At 40.1% G+C, this 20,376-nt stretch overlaps 1 protein-coding gene across 1 annotated transcript in view; it reads right to left on the reverse strand.

The window, feature by feature from the left end:
• Positions 1-20,376, reverse strand: part of gabbr2 (gamma-aminobutyric acid (GABA) B receptor, 2) — an 899,531-nt gene that overhangs the window by 196,364 nt on the left and 682,791 nt on the right. The window contains exon 12 of the mRNA XM_039736684.1: positions 5,549-5,656. Coding sequence (XP_039592618.1) covers positions 5,549-5,656 — 108 coding nt within the window. The remainder of the gene's footprint in view (positions 1-5,548; positions 5,657-20,376) is intronic.

Consider the following 20,376-nt stretch of genomic DNA (forward strand, 5'->3'; position numbering starts at 1 on the left):
ATGCACATCCAGGGCACGAAGCTCCCGTTCCACCACATCCCAAAGATGCTCTATTGGGTTGAGATCTGGTGACTGTGGGGGCCATTTTAGTACAGTGAACTCACTGTCATGTTCAAGAAACCAATATGAAATGATTCAAGCTTTGTGACATGGTGCATTATCCTGCTGGAAGTAGCCATCAGAGGATGGGTACATGGTGGTCATGAAGGGATGGACATGGTCAGAAACAATGCTCAGGTAGCCCGTGGCATTTAAAAAATGCCCAATTGGCACTAAGGGGCCTAAAGTTTGCCAAGAAAACATCCCCAACACCATTACACCACCACCACCAGCCTGCACAGTGGTAACAAGGCATGATGGATCCATGTTCTCATTCTGTTTACGCCAAATTCTGACTCTACCATTTGAATGTCTCAACAGAAATCGAGACTCATCAGACCAGGCAACATTTTTCCAGTCTTCAACTGTCCAATTTTGGGGAGCTCGTGCAAGTTGTAGCCTCTTTTTCCTATTTGTAGTGGAGGTGAGTCGTACCCGGAGGGGTCTTCTGCTGTTGTAGCCCATCCGCCTCAAGGTTGTGTATGTTGTGGCTTCACAAATGCTTTGCTGCATACCTCGGTTGTAACGAGTGGTTATTTCAGTCAAAGTTGTTCTTCTATCAGCTTGAATCAGTCGGCCCATTCTCCTCTAACCTCTAGCATCAACAAGGCATTTTCGCCCACAGGACTGCCGCATACTGGATGTTTTTCCCTTTTCACACCATTCTTTGTAAACCCTAGAAATGGTTGTGCATGAAAATCCCAGTAACTGAGCAGATTGTGAAATACTCAGACCGGCCCGTCTGGCACCAACAACCATGCCACGCTCAAAATTGCTTAAATCACCTTTCTTTCCCATTCTGACATTCAGTTTGGAGTTCAGGAGATTGTCTTGACCAGGACCACACCCCTAAATGCATTGAAGCAACTGCCATGTGATTGGTTGATTACAGTAGATAATTGCATTAATGAGAAATTGAACAGGTGTTCCTAATAATCCTTTAGGTGAGTGTATATAAATACATTACAAATGTACTCTCATGCATGCTTAAAAGACTGGATTTGAAAGTGAACCAAGTTAATGCTGACCTAAGATGAAATGGTACACTACTCCAAAGCTTAGGGGTCGCTACTGCAAAAGCACAGCCACTTAAGTCTCGACCTTGGCACAACCAGATACATCTGGTCAGAAGACAAAAGTGATTGGAAGAATTAGGGGTCACGAATTTAGGAGAGGGCTAAACCATTCACAGACTTAAAAACAAACTGAATCCTGTAGTGAACAGGAAGCCAGTGTAGAGAAGCTAAACTTGGTGTTATGTGATTATGTTTAAGTGATTATGTTGCTGACTGCAGCGTTCTGGACTAGTTGAACAAGGATAAGGGAAAGAACAGACAAATGCATACATTCATTTTTGAAAATCACCTGCAGAAAATAAAGGCTTGGCTGTAGTTAATACCCTGAGCTGATAGAAACAGGCTTTAACAATGGGGTTAATTTATTTGGATATTACCAAAAATCACACCAAGATATTTTTGCAAATGTTTACAGTAGATTGTCAGAGGACCAAAACTAGCACAAGTAAGATCAGAAGATCCAAAATGGACAAGCTCTGTTTTTTTTTGTAGTTTAGATTAAGAAAATTTAGTGACATACATATTTTAATCTCATTCAGACATTCCAAGAGGGGTTTAAAAGAAACTGCTTTGCTTTGTTTCAGTGGAAGAATATATCTGTGTATCATCTGTATAGCAATGACAAGAAATGTTAGGTTTTTAAACAAAATGGATAGTAAAGACAGACTGATAGAACTGTATTTGTCCCCAGGGAGAAATTTGGCTTTTTGCACAAGCTTTTTAAATAAATAACCCATAAATAGAAAGATAAATAATGTCCCATGCCCGGCCAGGACGCCCCTTCAACACTGGATCTGGGGGAGCAGCCATGGGATGCACTCTACGTCCCCCGGAACACGTGGTGGCAGCCCTCCTGGGCTACATCGGGGCCACAGGTGTGGGACTACAGGACTCAGAGCTGTTGGGCTCCGTGGCCACCACCCAGAGGAGCTGCACGGCTTAACGAGCCTCTGTGGGCTGGAATGCAGCCACACCTGGAAGTGCAGCCTAATTAGGCCAATTACCACCTGGAGCACTTCCGGGAGGGCCACAAAAAGAGCCTGCAGTCACTACTCAAGGGCCAGAGTCGGGAGGTGGAGGACAAAGCTAGACGGGAGGAGTGGAGGTGCCAGAAAAGTGTTTTGTGTTGCCTTAAAGTGCTTTTGGGACTGCGTATTGCCTGTCGGGTTCACGGGGAAGACGTGCCCCACAGGTGAAGAAAAATAAAAGTTCTTAGAGTTTTACATGTGCCTCAGTGTGAGTCTGTTTCGAATTGGGCACTATATAGCTTCCGTATCATAATAAAAAAAATAAATACATACATACATACATAAATATGCACACATCTGAATGACTAAAAAGCAAGTAAGTTCAAACTAAAGAAAAGTTCTACTATGGCTGTCACAGTCCCAGTGAGGCATTATGAAGACTTATTGCTATTTGTATAAAGGAGCGCCCTTGTTTTTTGACACACTTCTGCTGAATAATTTGTTGGCTGAAAGTCCTCAGTGCTACTGTGTCAGAGAGAGGATGTGCAGTTTATTCTTAATAACACTCCATTTTGTTTTAATTCTCTCCTCTGTTGCTACCTTGAGAGGGTCCAGAGTGTGTCCAATAACTAATGTTGCCCATTTATTCAGCTTTTTGATTCGGTGAGCCTCTCTTGAGGTGATGATACCAGCCCATCACACCACAGAATAGAAAATCACACTGGCTATCACAGGGCTATCTATAGAAGGTGTGAAGGAGGTCGCTTTTCACATTAAAGGAAATCAGTCTCCTAAGGACCTTTATATAGTTTCTCTGTGTTCTGAGATCAGTCCAACCTGTCATTAATGTGGACCATCTCTACATCCACTCATCAGACAGGGCAAATTGTAGAGAGAAAAAAGAATAGGCCCAAGGACAGATTCTTGAGGGTCCCCACAGGTAAGAGGAGAAATTCCCCAGGCTGACTAAAAAGTTTTTCTTGTCACTTATGACCTCAACCATTCCAAAGCAGTAACCTGGATGCCCACATGGTACTCATGACAAGCAATGAGGATGTCATGATCAACTGTATTAAATGATGCAGTTAGATCTAAAAGTATTAGTTCAACAATGATATTGATGGAGAGATACTGTTAGGTTCAATTTATTTTAATCAGTTTGGAACTGCTTTATTTATTGTGTGTTTAAAACAATCTGTATCTTCATGTACCTGCACTCAATGAAGAATGCTATACAATAATAAAATGAACTAAGATAAAAGAAAAATAACTTTTAATTTAAAAAAAAATGAAAACACTTTTAAATATGTATTAAAGTTCTTTTGTTTGACTGCATGGAACCTCTAACCAGATGTAAAGGCTTTAAATCTCAATCTGCTGAACAACACTAGCTGTTTGTTAGAAGGTTTTGGACCCAGTTTAGCCCAGGATCGCTCTTAAAGGAATACTCCACCCACAAACATTTTTTTACATGTTACACTCCCCATGTACTTTGTATTGGAGGCAGAGAAAAAAATGTAAAGTTGTATTTTTATGCAGAATGGAGAGAAAAATACCTATGATATAATAGAAGACATAGTGACCAATGATGTACAGTGACAAACGTGCACCTCTTGAGGATACAACTGGTTAACTGACATGTGGATTATCTGACATTAGTAACATGAGATTTTGCTTTTTCCTTTTTTTATAGATGTTTATCATATTGATGCACAGCATTGGTCACTGTTGGCTTCTGTTATGACATAATCTTATTTTCTCCATTCTGCATGAAACGATACAAGGAGTAAGTAACATATAAAAAATGACCAGTTCTGGGTAGAGTGTTCCTTTAATTGTATTGGCCTTCGTATTTTTCAAATTCACTAAAAATAAGAGGACACCAAGATGAACTTTCACATGTGCATTTTAGACAGGGATTCGGACTCAAAAATATATTACAAATGATTTTCCTGTACAGTTACACGTGAAACAATGCAGATATTTAGCATTGTTATTTGATCTATTGTAATACATTATAAATGTATGTTTACATTGTTGCCGGTACATGAGAGGAAATACAAAACTAAATGTAAATAATAAATGATCTGAATGTAGCATACAGCTGTAGATCAACAAAATATGAAAATAGAGTTGCTCATATTATAGAGTAACAGGACATAATTTACGTATTTTGATTGATTCATACTCATTCTGTTTTAATACAGGTTGATTACAGTACATGCTATTGATTTTCATATATATAAACTATTTTGTTTATCACTAATATGTGTACTGGTTTGTATGCATATATTGTTGATTTACATTTGATCCATATTAGTTTGGGCTCTTTGTGTTTACTGTTGGTTTCCATATCAGTTTTATTACTGTATGTATACACTACTTTTTTACATATTGTGAGAGATGGCCGGCCATTCATCCTGGCCAATACCCCCAGGCCGCCAGATGGAGCCCTCCGTGCAGTATAGAGGTGCCCCGAGGACTATAAAGGACTGTGGGAGATCCCAGACAGACATGCTGAGTTGGGAGGCAGGGTGACAACGCGTCTGGGAGTGGAGGATTGTGATTTGGATTATTGTGATTGGTTTATTGAAAATTGTGGAGAGGAGCGTGCTTTGTGCACTTTATTATTATAATAAATAATAATTATTGGACTTTTACCTGGTGTCTGACGAGTGGTCTGAGGGTTTAAGGGAGTGAGAGAGCCATAATCTGTCACAATAGGAATTGAGTTGCTCAGCAACTCAAGACAGCCTCAACGTAGAGCCACTGCTTCTCGACAGCGGGAAGAGACAGCTGAGGTGATTTGGGCATGTCCTATGGATGCCCCCGGGTGGCTCCCCCTGGAGCAGCTACAGGCATGTCCCTCTTGGTAGAGATCCTGCAGCAGACCCTTGGCTGGCTTGGAAATGGCTAGGATTCCTCAGGGGGAGCTGGATTCTGTAGATGGGGACAGAATAGTCCGGATTGACCTTGGTAGCCTGCTGCCATCGTGATGCAGAAGAGCTCCTGTGCTATACAGAAGGAGGACAGAGAACTATTGAGGTATTGAAGGTATTGACCTTGGAGTTTTAGTCAATCTCCTGTGTAGGCATAGTTCTAGCCTTGTGATCAGTAGATGCTTTATAATTTTGTCATTCAAGGCCAAAAAAGCTGAGCTTTTGGCCACTTTCCTTGTTAGTCAGTTTGGGAGGTCTTCATAAATGGAATTCCCTAAGTCATCAAGACACCAGAGAGATGCCACCACTCATCAGACGTGGAGAGCAGCTTAGCTGCCAGATGTTGGTTTGCATGAAGTTGATGCATACCAGGAGGTCCATGCTACTAGTTATCCAAAATTAAACCCATCTTTTCAGTGTGTTGGAAAATGTAATAATTTAAAATATGAGTTAAAACTGGTTTTACCTTTTTCTTCATTTTCACATTCTTAAATATAGCGTGAACTCTCCAGGTTTTTGCAAACATGGCTCCAAAAGCAGTAGTGTATCCCACAGTTAGGATCCAAGTGCGCACCTGCAGATATACAAAAAACACACGCACAGTCAAAAACAACAAAAAAAACAAAAACAAAATCTTTTACACTTGTAAAATATATTACACAATATATTCTTCAGTGATTTTTTAGACAAAGTGATAATAAATTAGTCACAAATCACTACATTTACTGTATTACTCATTTGGCTGCCTACGCTCATTTAATAAGTTCCTGTTTAGTAAGATGAATTTATATACGAATCATTTACTATTATTTAATCACACAAATTCATTAACATAAATAACTGAATTTTATGTAAAATGAAATTCAAAAAGTAAAGTTTGGACTGATTAAAAGTTATTGTTCATTTATCAGTTTGACAGTTTTAGTAGATAATAAAGCAGGTCAGATGCTGGGTCAGGAGGCTGAAGGAAATTAACCGGAGATCTTCACATTTTCAAACATGATAGATGTCAGTTAAGCTAAGGCCATTATGAACAGATGCCAGCCTCCCAGGTCAGGTGCTCATTTCATGCTTGTTCCCACTATAACCCTCTGGTTAACCACTTGGATCTGATTAGATGCAGTGGACAGTGGTAGGATGGCAAAGCTATAATTGTTGGTGAAAAATCAATTCAAATAGATGTACTATAAGCACCAATAGTAATATATAAACTGGTATCGATGCAGGGAAGGGTATCTATAAATGATGAAAGAGTAAAGCAAACAGCTGGCACAGAAATGAATGCTACACATAGCTTTGTATGTTAAACTGGGAAAATGATGCTCTAAAAATAACATTGTCTGCAGTGTTTTGATCAAGACTGAACTTAAATGAAACACATTGTTATTGTACATTTGGAATTCAAAGATTGACGACTCGAGAACTGACATTCACTCATAATCTGTTACCCTATAAATAAGGAAAGCACAATAAACATTTTAAATGTTTATCTATCCTTTCAATTTTAATACAACAACTTGCATGCTTAATTTATTGTGTGTGCCTGTGTTTGTACAGTAGTGTGAGGACGCAGGTGTTTATTCATAGAAATTGTTTTGAAATAGTGATCTGAATAGGCATTATCTTTCTGGAAATACTGCACCATTGGTCACGAATCATCATATTCAAGAAATAAAGGTGCGGTAAGACTCAGGTTCAGGATTCTGCCTCCCAAAACACCTTCACCTTTTATGATATAATAAAGTGATCCCAATCAGAAAAAGCAGAAATCATTGTATATTTAAAATAGAAAAAGAAAAATGAAAGTGAAATTTTGGATCAGCTGCCATCATGTACAAGCCTTATACCTTGCGGTAGTAAAAACAAACTTAGGAATAAAGCACATTTAAGAGGACTTCTGAAATTTATTTGTACAACTCTGAACCCATTATACAATATATTGTATGTGTAACGATGTAGTGACTGGTGGTTATCAGCTCCATTCATCCAACCATTATCCAACCCGCTATACCCTAACTACAGGGTCACGGGGGTCAACTGGAGCCAATCCCAGCCAACACAGGGCACAAAGCAAGGAAACAAAACCCGGACAGGGTACCTATCATTAGCAATACACTCTTTGACACAATTTCTGAACGCTCGCATGACTTGTTTGTTGTTTTGTCTGGTCTGGAATCCCTACAGATTTTATTTTTTCTCCAGCTGTCTGGAGTTTTTTTGTTTTTTTTGTCCCCCCTGGCCATTGAACCTTACTCTTATTCGATGTTAATTAATGTTGATTTATTTTGTTTCCTTATTGTGTCTTTTATTTTTCTATTCTTTATTATGTAAAGCACTTTGAGCTACTGTTTGTATGAAAATGTACTATATAAATAAATGTTGTTGTTGTTGTTGTTGTTGTTTTGAGGTCGGTGTGTGTATACCTTCGAGATAGTCCCACAAGAAGAAATTGTACAGAGTGAGACTGGGCGAACGTGAAGGCCAACTGACATCACCGCACAGGGATATCAGCTTACCTGGAAACATCTCCCACAAAACTTGCAAGGATCTCTGCGCCGTAATAGCTGTTACTCCATCCTGTTCAAACCAGACATCCATCGTGTCCAGTTTCTTACAAAAGTTCTCTTGCATTTCAGTGTAACATTCTGAAGTGATGGTGACTGTTGCTCCCCCCTCCTCAAAAAAGTAAGGGCCTAAATTGCCAAATTCTGCTACGGCGTACCAAACTGTAACACGGTCACTGTGCAGAGATCTCTGATGAAGTTCCCAAGGGCTGGTTTCAGCCCAATAGCAGAAATTGTGCTTATTTATACAACCATTCAAATGGAAATGTGCCTTGTTGCTGCACATAACGATGGCATCTTGATGAGCGGTTTAAAGAATGTTCGTGCACGTGTCTTGACGGCTCTCTCAGTCTCTCTCAGTGAGTTCCTGAACTACCATCATTTTGTATGGATGAAAATTAAGGTCCTCATGCAAAATCCTCCTTAAAGACGTGTTGGAAATGCCTAAGGCAGAAGTGCGCTGAGCGTCTAGGAGACTGCAAAATTGATGCCCTTACAGCTTGGATGTTTTCAGGCATTCGTACATTCTGAGAATTGGCTGGAGATTTTCTGTTCCATGTTGTACCCGTCTGAAATATTGTTTTCTGATTTGGGATGTCATTGTTAGGAGGAATGCTGAAGTGCGTTTGGAAGGCGTGTTGCTTAGTGATGATGGATTCGTTGTTTTCAAAGGCACACACTTGACCAAGGCATGTTGCTGACTGAAAACTACAAGGGATTGCCTATCAAAAAACCCCCACCGCAACCCACTCGGCTGCCTCTACCTTGCGCAATGACCTTGAGAAATGAGATCACCCTGTATTAACCTTTTAAAGCCATTGAATTGGCCAGTGATGCAGATGTGACAGACTGCTGTCTTCTTCACACGTCTCGGTGACGTAATCCAAATGCTGCAGTGCCTAATATTATTAACTATCTCTTCTTTTCCCTTGAAGAACAAAATGTAATACATCAGTAAAACAGAAAATTCTATAAGCTAAGAGTATCAATACCAGGAGATATGCCCTAACATCATGTTATAAAATGAGTTTATTATTTTGGATATGAGGCTCCAACTAAATAGCAGTTTAGATTGAAACATAATTCTAATAGCAGGAGCTACCATTACAACCAAACTGTCCCTGTTCAGCTGAAGTCCCTCTGTTATCTCTTGGGTTTAAATTAGAAACTTTGTAAGTTTTCCATAGTCTAAATTGAAGGTAACTGGTGGATTGATGTCTCTACATAGGCTCAGTGTGAGGGTGTGTGGACAGGGAGCCTGCTGAGATAGGCTTGGTCCCTATTTGACTCTGACCCAGATACAAGGAGTAAAGATAATTGATAAGCACGTATGTTTTACATATAGTACTGAGAATTGGACAGAGCCTGGAGTATATAATTTAAAAACCCAGACTCCTTAAAAATCTATGGAACACATCAGAAACAGAGCAAAAAAGAACAAGCCAACTGAGAGTTAGAGTAGGAGTTAAAAGTTACAAGAAGACAAGAGAAAGGAGTTACTGTATCAGGCAGAGATGGCTTCTTTGAAGATTACTCTATGACAGTGGCTTTCAAACTCCACGCTGAGGGGCCCCCTGTGGATGCCTGCTTTTATTTAAGCCAGTTTCAGTATTAGAGGCGAGAGCCTTCTTTAACTGAATTTGCTACTTAATGTCTTTCTTCCTGCTCCAGTACACCACACTTTCATTTTTTCTAAAATGTTTGAAAAGATGTGAACAGCAGTCATAGTCTTTAGTGCTCAGGGGTCACAATTGCATTTGTGTTCTTTTTTTCCTTGACCTAAATCAATTTCAACAACTGTTTGCTAAGATTTTGCCTTGCAGATTATTCCTTCTAACAGGCAATTAACAAGGAGCAAAAGCAAGGATGGCAGTCTGTGTGCTATTGAAACCATACAGAGTGGAGTACTGCGGTAAACCAGATACCGTTAAATTTCCTTTTCGCCCCATAGGAGGATTCTTCTTGGCCATGCCGCAAATAAATCTTAGATTCTGTACATTTCAAGACCATCTGAAGCGTCCCCTAGGAAATCCCTTATACACTATATGAATCTGCAGCTATCAGAATGAAACACAGGGAAATACCTCTGAGATTGCATCTGGTTGACTGGAAAGCCTTGTGTAACAAACACCCAACAAAGCAAAACTTTGCACCATAAACCCACTTACTGTTGTGATCTTTGGCCAATACCCCCAGGCCACCAGATGGAGCCCTCCCTGCAGTATGGAGGTGCCCGGAAGACCAGCAGGGAGTCATGGACTTTGTAGTTTTTATCCTCAGCCCTCAGCTGGATACCACAGGGGCCGCAAGAGGAAGCTGCAGGGAGGACCGAAGATTCCTTTGTGCCCTATAACCCGGAAGTGTGTCAGAGGAAGAGCGACGTGCTTCCGGGGTGAAGAAAAGGACTTTTTATCTGACCCGGAAGTGATAAAGGATCACATGGACTGGAGATTGGGAACACTTCTGGGTCAGGGAATATAAAAGGATTGTGGGAGCTCCCAGACGGCGAGCTGAGCTGGGTGATAGGAGGGCAACGCGTCTGGGAGTGGAGGATTGATTTATTGTGTATTGATTGGTGATTTGTATGAATATAGTGGAGGAGAGGGTGCTTTGTGCACTGTGGCATAAAAATAAAGTCAACTATTGGACTTTTACCTGGTGTCTGGAGTTGTGGACAGGGGTTCAAGGGAGCGATAGCGCCCCCTATCTGTCACACTTTATAAGAATATTTGAGAACTCTGCCCTATCTCTACTTGCATTACCATGTTTTTGATGTCAAGAGGTTTCACATACCAGGTGGGTCAATTAATGCCATTATTTACTACCACCTATCCCCCGCAGCTATGACAACATATAAGTGAAACAGGACAAACTTAAAAATCAATTTAAAAAATATTTAATTCTGGCCAAGCAGAAGGTAGGTATGCTCCACTGTCAAATGCTGGCTCTGATGGGACAGCGTCCCCCACGTGGGAAGAAAAGTATGTGGCTGTGATATCTCTGCCAATCAGCAGCTACCCTCTAAAATATACGTAGCTCTGATGTCTCTCTCAAAAACGTCAAACGTTACTCCTTAACAACCTGTAGATAATAATGTCTGCTGAACAAACAGGTACCGCTAGCTAAACAGAGCAGAGCTAACTACACTCCAACACGTGGTGAGAGGTAGACTGATTCAAATGGAGGCCGGCGTGTGAGTGAGGAGGGCCCTGTCCCCCATCTTGGACTTGCGCTAATAATTCAGCGAACTGATACTTAGTGCGATGAGAGAAGTCACAAAGTCAACCAAAATTTTCAAGCAAATTGTAGAAAAAAAATCCGTTAAGTAGTTCTCTCGTGAAAAGTGGACAGACATACAGACGTTGGATTTTATCTATACTAATAAAAGGCAAAGCCCTCACTCACTCACTCACTCACTCACTCACTCACTCACTCACTGACTCACTCACTCACTGACTCATCACTAATTCTCCAACTTCCCGTGTAGGTAGAAGGCTGAAATTTGGCAGGCTCATTCCTTACACCTTACTTACAAAAGTTGGGCAGGTTTCATTTCGAAATTCTACGCCTAATGGTCATAACTGGAAGGTATTTTTCTCCATTAACTGTAATGGAGTTGAGCTGGAATGACGTGGGGGGGCGGAGTTTCGTGTGACATCATCACGCCTCCCACGTAATCACGTGAACTGATTGTCAACGCAGTGCATAGAAAACCAGGAAGACCTCCAAAAAGCGCTTAAGAAAACATGCATTATATAATTGAGAAGACAGCGAAAAACAGTAAGAAGCGAGCGAGTGACATATACTACCATATTCATGACTGCTGCTACCTCGGAAAGAAAGCAAGGTGTAAACCTAAACTTTAAATTAAGTTCATAAACAGGCTACCGCTGGCGTTTCACATGCCCACAGGTAATGCGGGATACAAGTTTAATGAGAGGACGCAGGATATAAACGAGAGTTTTGATCACTTTGTAACTAAGTTAAAATTGTAGGTGAAGGGGTGTGCTTATGCAAATTCCGAGAGACTGTGTTTGTGGGGGATTGACGGATAAGGCGGGTGGGGGAGTCACGTCATCATATCCCCTCCCATTTACCTCATTTCGCTCTAAGCTGAGCTCCGCGCCCCGTCTTCCGAAGCAACTTTGTCAGACTGCCACCAAATACTCCCAGAAAAATCCACAAGTTAATACACACGCTGTCTCTCGAGTTTCTACACACTGAATCCTCCAGGCACTACTTACCAAAGGTCACATTGACAATCGTGTTACGTTATTTTTAAAATCTTTCCTTTTCTTAGCACAAGCACAGCTGAGAAGCTTCGATGCATGTGCTCCATAACGTTAAAAATAATGCATTTAATCACACTTTGCATTACAAGCAAAGGGAGCTTTTGTCAATGCATGATTTCCTGGTACACGATTACATTGATCAGCGCATCCCGATTCATTTTACCCTCGCACCACCTTAGTTTGAGAAGAAGTATGAAAAATATGAGGTTAACACAGAAAAACAGATCACCAATTCAAGCTTTATGAATAATCGATTAAGCCATCAATAATTGTTTTGGTAAAGCCATCCTCCTTCCATTTTATAATTTTTCCGCCATTAGCCATGATTAAATGAACGGTAAATAAAGTAAGAGCAAAGCGAGGGTGACTTATTTAGGCAGGCATATATATGACAGCAACACTCATGACAATGTCAATCATGTTACGTTATTATTAAAATGTTTCCTTTTCTTTTTCATTACTTCTTTAACACACTACTTCTCCGCTGCGTAGCGGGTATTTTGCTATATATATAATATATGAATGACCTCCAAAGAGCGCTGAGACTTTTGATATCATGAACGTGTCTGCAAAACTGTGGTCTCCTGCCCAGCAAAAGTCGAGCAGCCAGCGCGTGCATAGCTGTGCCGGCCTTTGAGACGCTGACTGCGCTTCTGCCTTAAGTCAAAGTGAGCACTTTTAATTTTTTTCATCCTCCCCCTGCGCTATAGCCCAGACAAGTGCAAACACGGGACCCCTTTTCTACACCGGCAAAATAATATTAAGGCGATTCACACTTTCTTTTGCACGTTTACGATTATGAGGTTGTCAGCACGGATTATGAAGACACGCATACAAGTGGAGGACTCACAGTGCCATCACAGCCGATTAATGGCGGGACGTCTCACCAGTCTACACAAGACCCACCCAAGACTGTCCCCAAAAGGCGATCATAACGTCAGCGAACACATCTCTATACTATATAAAAGAAAAGGCAACTTTCCTTTCTTTACACCTTTTTTTCCTTTTATCCCAAACCAAAGCCTTTCTCTCTTAACACTGCAGAAGACACAAAACTAATTTTCTTTAAATGCCGGTAAGGCACATTACCAGAGGCACAAATTTGAACGTTCACATAGAAAATGTAATTTCTATACCACAGCCGTCGTGTAGCGCCTTTCAAAAGGGATCAACTACCGAGAGATGATCCATATACATTTTAGCTGCTGTTAGTTACTTACCTGTTGTGTTACACAGTCTTTAAAATGTAGTTTACCAAATCACTCCAGTAGTGCTCAATGTACCTGTACTTCTTAAAACGTTAATGTTTTACTGTTTAATAACTTATAGACTATATTTTATTTTTTTCCCTTGCACTCAGTGACCAAAGCTATACACACACATATATAAAACTATACACACAAGTATATGTATGTGTATATATATGTATGTATGTGTATATATATATATATATATACAAACACACACCCCATCTACATTTTATATATATATATATATATATATATATATATATACATATATAGATATATATACACACACACACACACACACATACATACATACACACATATATATAATTTGTGTGTGTGTATGTATGTGTGTGTATATATGATGTAGATAGGTATGTATATATATAAGTGTATATGTAGATATGTATATAGATATGAAGATATGTATGTGTGTGTGTGTATATATGACAGCAGCAATCCAAGCTGTGAGAAAACGGTAAAAAGGAGGCGTGTCAGACGTCGTGGTACATTTTCTGATGCAGCTAGATGAAAAAAACTTTGTGACGCTGCCGCCAAATACACAAAACAATTACTTTGACAATCATGTTACGTTATTTTCAAAATGTTTCCTTTTCTTTCTCTTTCCTTCTTTAACACACTACTTCTCCGCTGCCAATATATATATATATATATATATATATATATATATATATAGATAGATAGATAGATAGATAGATAGATAGATAGATAGATAGATAGATAGAGATATATATATAGATAGATATAAGAACAACACTCATATCAATGACAAAACAATTACATTAACAATCATGTTACGTTATTTTAAAAATTTTTCCTTTTCTTTTCGTACCTTCTTTAACACTACTTCTCCGCTGCGAAGCGCGGGTATTCTGCTAGTATTATATATATATATATATATACACAGTATATATATATATCTATACTAATAAAAGGCAAAGCCCTCACTCACTCACTCACTCACTTACTCACTCACTCACTCACTCCCTGACTCACTCACTCACTGACTCATCACTAATTCTCCAACTTCCCGTGTGGGTGGAAGGCTGAAATTTGGCAGGTTCATTCCTTACAGCTTCCTTACAAAAGTTGGGCAGGTTTTATATCGAAATTCTACGCGTAATGGTCATAACTGGAAGCAGTTTTCTCCATTTACTGTAATGGAGATGAGCTTCAACGCCGTGGGGCGGAGTTTCGTGTGACATCATCACGCCTCCCACGTAATCACGCAGTACATAGAAAACCAGGAAGACCTCAAAAAGCGCTGAAGAAAACATGCATTATATAATTGAGAAGGCAGCGAAACAATAAGAAGCGAGCGAGTGACATATACAACCATATTCATGAGTTCTGCTACTTCGGAAACAAAGCACGATGTAAACCTACACTTTAAATTAAGTTCATAGACAGGCTGCGCTGGCGTTTGTAATTTAGTGCCTGCCCATATAAGGCCGTCCGTCAGCGGCAATCCAATAGCAAACTGCCACGGGTAAATATTCACGGGTGAAGGACTGTGCTTATGGAGAGGAAGATGAGATGGTCAGGGTGGTGTTTGACACAAACTCAGCGAAACTGCGAGAGAAAGTTTTAAGTGCCAGGACTAAGGTAACATTAAATACAGCCATGGACATAGCAGGAGATGGCACCAGCACAGCTGGGAACCTTCGATGCATGTACACCGAGCGGCTCACGTGAACTGACGCAGTGCACAGATAAAAAGCAACAGTTCCAAAGAGCTGAACAAAACCGAATTACACAATTGAAAAGGCAGCAAAAATATGAAGCGTCTCATACATACAAGCATATTCATAAATCCAAAACAAAGCACACGTTGGAAAAAGTCAATGTCCGCTAAAGGAAGACAGTGTAAAAAACCGTGCATGCAGTGTCAGGTCTCAGATAAAGAAGAAGACGAGCTGTTTATTGATGCAGTAAGAAACAAATCGATGAATGAAACCTGTCATCTTTACAACGATTGACAAACACGGAATGTAACTTGAACACAACACATCCTACAAATACGAACCTGATTGAAAGAAATAATGATAATCAAATCCTTGATGACAGCAACACTCAGTAACACTCACAAAACAAATACTGTATATTGACAGTCATGTTACGTTATTTTTAAAATGTTCCCTTTTCTTTTCATAGCTTTTTAACACACTACTTCTCGCTGCGATACGCGGGTATATATATATATATATATATATATATATATAACCCGATCTACATACTCGAATAATGGATACTTTATTAGCCATCAATGATTGTTTTGGTAAAGCCATACTCAGTGTATTCATTAGATGAACGGTAAAAAGTAAGAGCGAGGAAGGATGACTTATTGAGGCATGCAGGCTGTAGTGCGTCAACTCTATCTGAATTGCGCGATCACATTTGAAAAAATATATCTTTTCAAGTTCTATTTAGTCCATATGTGTCAAACTCTGGCCACATCCGGCCCGGCGTGTAATTATATCCAGCCCGCAAGATCATTTTATATACTGTATTATTGTTATTAATGGCCCGGGTATATGAAGCGCTGGTAACACAATAAACTACAGATCCCATAATGCAGCGCTTCAGCTGCCTTGCCGAACACTTACCGAGTTAATCAAGTTATTGCGAAGCTAGCTCACACGATGCTGAAGAGAAAAGTTGATTCTGAAAATAGAGCCTTTAAAACCGATGGGAGGCTGAGTATATGTTTACTGAACCCGTGTGTCTCATTTGTGGAGCTAATGTGGCTGTAATTACAGAATTTAATCTAAGACGGCACTATGAGACAAAACATCAGGTTAACCTGAATGCAATGCAGAAGATACAGAAAGCAGCATAATTAAATAAGAATCTGACACTTCAGCGGACGTTTTAACCCGTGCACAATCACAAAGTGATTTCAAGTGAAGCTGCTTTTATGGGAGACACAAATGCACCAGTGCACCTTGCCTCACTTTCCCTGTTGCCAAGTAATGTTAAACCAAGTCGTCACTACGGTGTTCCCAAATCGCACTTTGCTGATAAACTGAGCGCACTGAGTTTGCACGGCGCTTTGGTGACTTTGAAGAACAAAAAAAGTCCGTCTACATGCGGCTCGAACCTTATGCATGTTTGGTAGCACATATCTGTGTGAGAAGCTCTTCTCAGTGATAAAGACTAACAAAACAGCACACAGGAGTCGCCTCACTGATGAGCACCTGCAATCCATCCTGAGAATCTCCACAACACAGAACCTCACACCAAACTTAGATTTTAAATATCCCAAAACATTTTGCTCTCCATAAAAATATATCCTTTCAAAATTATACAAATTCAAATATGAACATGCTGCATAACAAAACCTGGAAATATAAATAAAATGTGTTCCTTTCAGCAATAACAAATCAAATCATTCAGTTGTCTTTGCTCATATGTCATTTTAGAGCTGGACGCCTGGCATCTATTTTTGGCAACAGGTTCGTTTCTGTTTGGTGTGAGGTTCTGTGTTGTGGAGATTCTCAGGATGGATTGCAGGTGCTCATCAGTGAGGCGACTCCTGTGTGCTGTTTTGTTAGTCTTTATCACTGAGAAGAGCTTCTCACACAGATATGTGCTACCAAACATGCACAAGGTTCGAGCCGCATGTAGACGGACTTTTTGTTCTTCAAAGTCACCAAAGCGCCGTGCAAACTCAGTGCGCCAGTTTATCAGCAAAGTGCGATTTGGGAACACCGTAGTGACGACTTGGTTTAACATTACTTGGCAACAGGGAAAGTTGCACTGGTGCATTTGTGTCTCCCATAAAAGCAACTTCACTTGAAATCACTTTGTGATTGTGCACGGGTAAAAACGTCCGCTGGTGTCAGATTCTTATTTAATTCTTCTGCTTTCTGTATCTTCTGCATTGCATTCAGGTCTTTCAGCCTCACTGATGAGCACCTGCAATCCATCCTGAGAATCTCCACAACACAGAACTCCCTGATGTTTTGTCTCATAGTGCCGTCTTAGATTAAATTCTGTAATTACAGCCACATTAGCTCCACAAATGAGACACACGGGTTCAGTAAACATATACTCAGCCTCCCATCGGTTTTAAAGGCTCTATTTTCAGAATCAACTTTTCTCTTCAGCATCGTGTGAGCTAGCTTCGCAATAACTTGCAGCATCATAAGCTAGACTTGATTAACGCGGTAAGTGTTCGGCAAGGCAGCTGAAGCGCTGCATTATGGGATCTGTAGTTTATTGTGTTACCAGCGCTTCATATACCCGGGCCATTAATAACAATAATACAGTATATAAAATGATCTCGGGCTGGATATAATTACACGCCGGGCGGATGTGGCCCGCGCCCTTGAGTTTGACACATATGGACTAAATAGAACTTGAAAAGATATATTTTTCAAATGTGATCGCGCAATTCAGATAGAGTTGACGCGACTACAGCCTGCATGCCTCAATAAGTCATCCTCCCTCGCTCTTACTTTTTACCGTTCATCTAATGAATACACTGAGTATGGCTTTACCAAAACAATCATTGATGGCGAATAAAGTATCCATTATTCGAGTATGTAGATCGGGATATATATATACATATATATATATACCCGCGTATCGCAGCGGAGAAGTAGTGTGTTAAAAAGCTAGAAAAGAAAAGGGAACATTTTAAAAATAACGTAACATGACTGTCAATATACAGTATTTGTTTTGTGAGTGTTACTGAGTGTTGCTGTCATCAATGATTTGATTATCATTATTTCTTTCAATCAGGTTCGTATTTGTAGGATGTGTTGTGTTCAAGTTACATTCCGTGTTTGTCAATCGTTGTAAAGATGACAGGTTTCATTCATCGATTCGTTTCTTACTGCATCAATAAACAGCTCGTCTTCTTCTTTATCTGAGACCTGACACACTGCATGCACGGGTTTTTTTACACTGTCTTCCTTTAGCGGAACATTGACTTTTTCCACCGTGTGCTTTGTTTCCACAGTAGCAGCATTTATGAATATGCTTGTATGTATCAGACGCTTCATATGTTTTGCTGCCTTTTCAATTGTGTAATTCGGTTTTGTTCAGCTCTTTGGAACTGTTGCTTTTATCTGTGCACGCGCCAGTTCACGTGAGCCTCGGTGTACATGCATCGAAGGTTCCCAGCTGTGCTGGTGCCATCTTGTGCTATGTCCATGGCTGTATTTAATGTTACCTTAGTCCTGGCACTTAAAACTTTCTCGCGCAGTTTCGCTGAGTTTGTGTCAAACACCACGCTGACCATCTCATCTTCCTCTGCATAAGCACAGTCCTTAACCCGTGAATATTTAGTGGGAGTTTGCTATTGGATTGCCGCTGACGGACGGCCTTATATGGGCAGGCACTAAATTACAAACGCCAGCGGCAGCCTGTCTATGAACTTAATTTAAAGTGTAGGTTTACATCGTGCTTTGTTTCCGAAGTAGCAGAACTCATCAATATGGTTGTATATGTCACTCGCTCGCTTCTTATTGTTTCGCTGCCTTCTCAATTATATAATCCATGTTTTCTTCAGCGCTTTTTGGAGGTCTTCCTGATTTTCTATGTACTACGTGATTACGTGGGAGGCGTGATGATGTCACACGAAACTCCGCCCCCACGCCGTTCAAGCTCATCTCCATTACAGTAAATGGAGAAAAACTGCTTCCAGTTATGACCATTACGCGTAGAATTTCGAAATGAAACCTGCCCAACTTTTGTAAGGAAGCTGTAAGGAATGAACCTGCCAAATTTCAGCCTTCCACCCACACGGGAAGTTGGAGAATTAGTGATGAGTCAGTGAGTGAGTGAGTCAGTGAGTCAGTGAGTGAGTGAGTGAGTGAGGGCTTTGCCTTTTATTAGTATAGATATATACTTAGGGAGCAAGCACCCCTGGTGCCTTTGGCGCCCAACCCCCAGTTGCGGCCAGTCTGCTTCTCACGCCGTGAAGAGCAGGCCTGAACGCACCCCAAGGAGACGCAGTTGCTCCTTCGAAACCCCCTCTTTAGACAGTGATACAATGAGAAACATATACAGTTTTTTTTACCACCTCTTTGCTTGATCAGCTGCTGGCTTGCTACTGCTGCCGTGCCGTGTGATCTGCATCTTGCACAGCGCTTCGAACATTTAAAAGCCCGTACAGCAGCTGTCCTACTATTTGTCTTTTATTTCCGCCGCCGGGGCGTTGCTAAATCTCTTGGCACTCTTGGTTAAGTCTCTTCTTGTGGGAAGTGAGTTCTTGGTATTTCTTAGTTTTTAATTTAAAAACGGAATAAGAATCTGAAAATCTAACAACATCACATTAAACTTCCATAAATTCTGAAAAGAATGATACCCAATACATATATGTAGGTTTTAAAATAAGCTCGATTTAAAGCGTGACAAAAAATGTGCCATAAAAATTTACATAAAATCGTTACACAAAATCGTTGCACTTTTAGGCTTAGGATTTTATATATATAAAGTAGATATACTCTATATAGATGACAGGTGCTCTTCATGGGCACTCGTTCATGACTGATGAAGGCTCAACAATCAGAACATTAGTTTACAATTAATCTACAAGTACTGTTTTCTTTCACATTGAATAATCACAGACACTGACAAACTGTGTTTTAACTTACTTCAACAAATACAACATTTTTACTGCGGTTCTTGTGAATTCAGCAGATTTTCTTTTTCTGTCAGTGAGAAGCAATGACAAGTTTATGTAGTATAAACCCTGATTTCTGTTTTGCTTTTCTGCATTAGTCTTTGCAATTACTGTGAGCCAGACCTCTGCAACTGTATGCAGTTTGAAATTATGTCTTCTTGTCATACTGTTTTTTTTGGCAGTGGCTTCAAGAGGTCAAGCGTTTGCAGCCTTGTGATGTTTTTTCGGTTTGTTTAACTTGACATGGATCTTAGGGTTAATGGAAGCTATAAGGTTCAAGCTGTTACATTCTGCAATATGCGTCTTTATGTCAGACTAGGAAAGAAGCATTTCTCTAAGCAACAATGTAGACTAATCCGGAAAGAGTAAAGTAAAAATAATACTGGGTTAAGACGTATTAAAAACGGAATGTCAGTTATTAGATTGGATAAACAACAGAGGCCCACCATATATTATATGGAAGGATTTTAATTTGCTTTGTGAAATCAAAATCAAATAAATTATCTGCACCATAACATTCTCTTGTATTATATTTT

The sequence above is a fragment of the Polypterus senegalus genome, chromosome 15, assembly GCF_016835505.1.
Source record: "Polypterus senegalus isolate Bchr_013 chromosome 15, ASM1683550v1, whole genome shotgun sequence".
NCBI lineage: Eukaryota > Metazoa > Chordata > Cladistia > Polypteriformes > Polypteridae > Polypterus > Polypterus senegalus.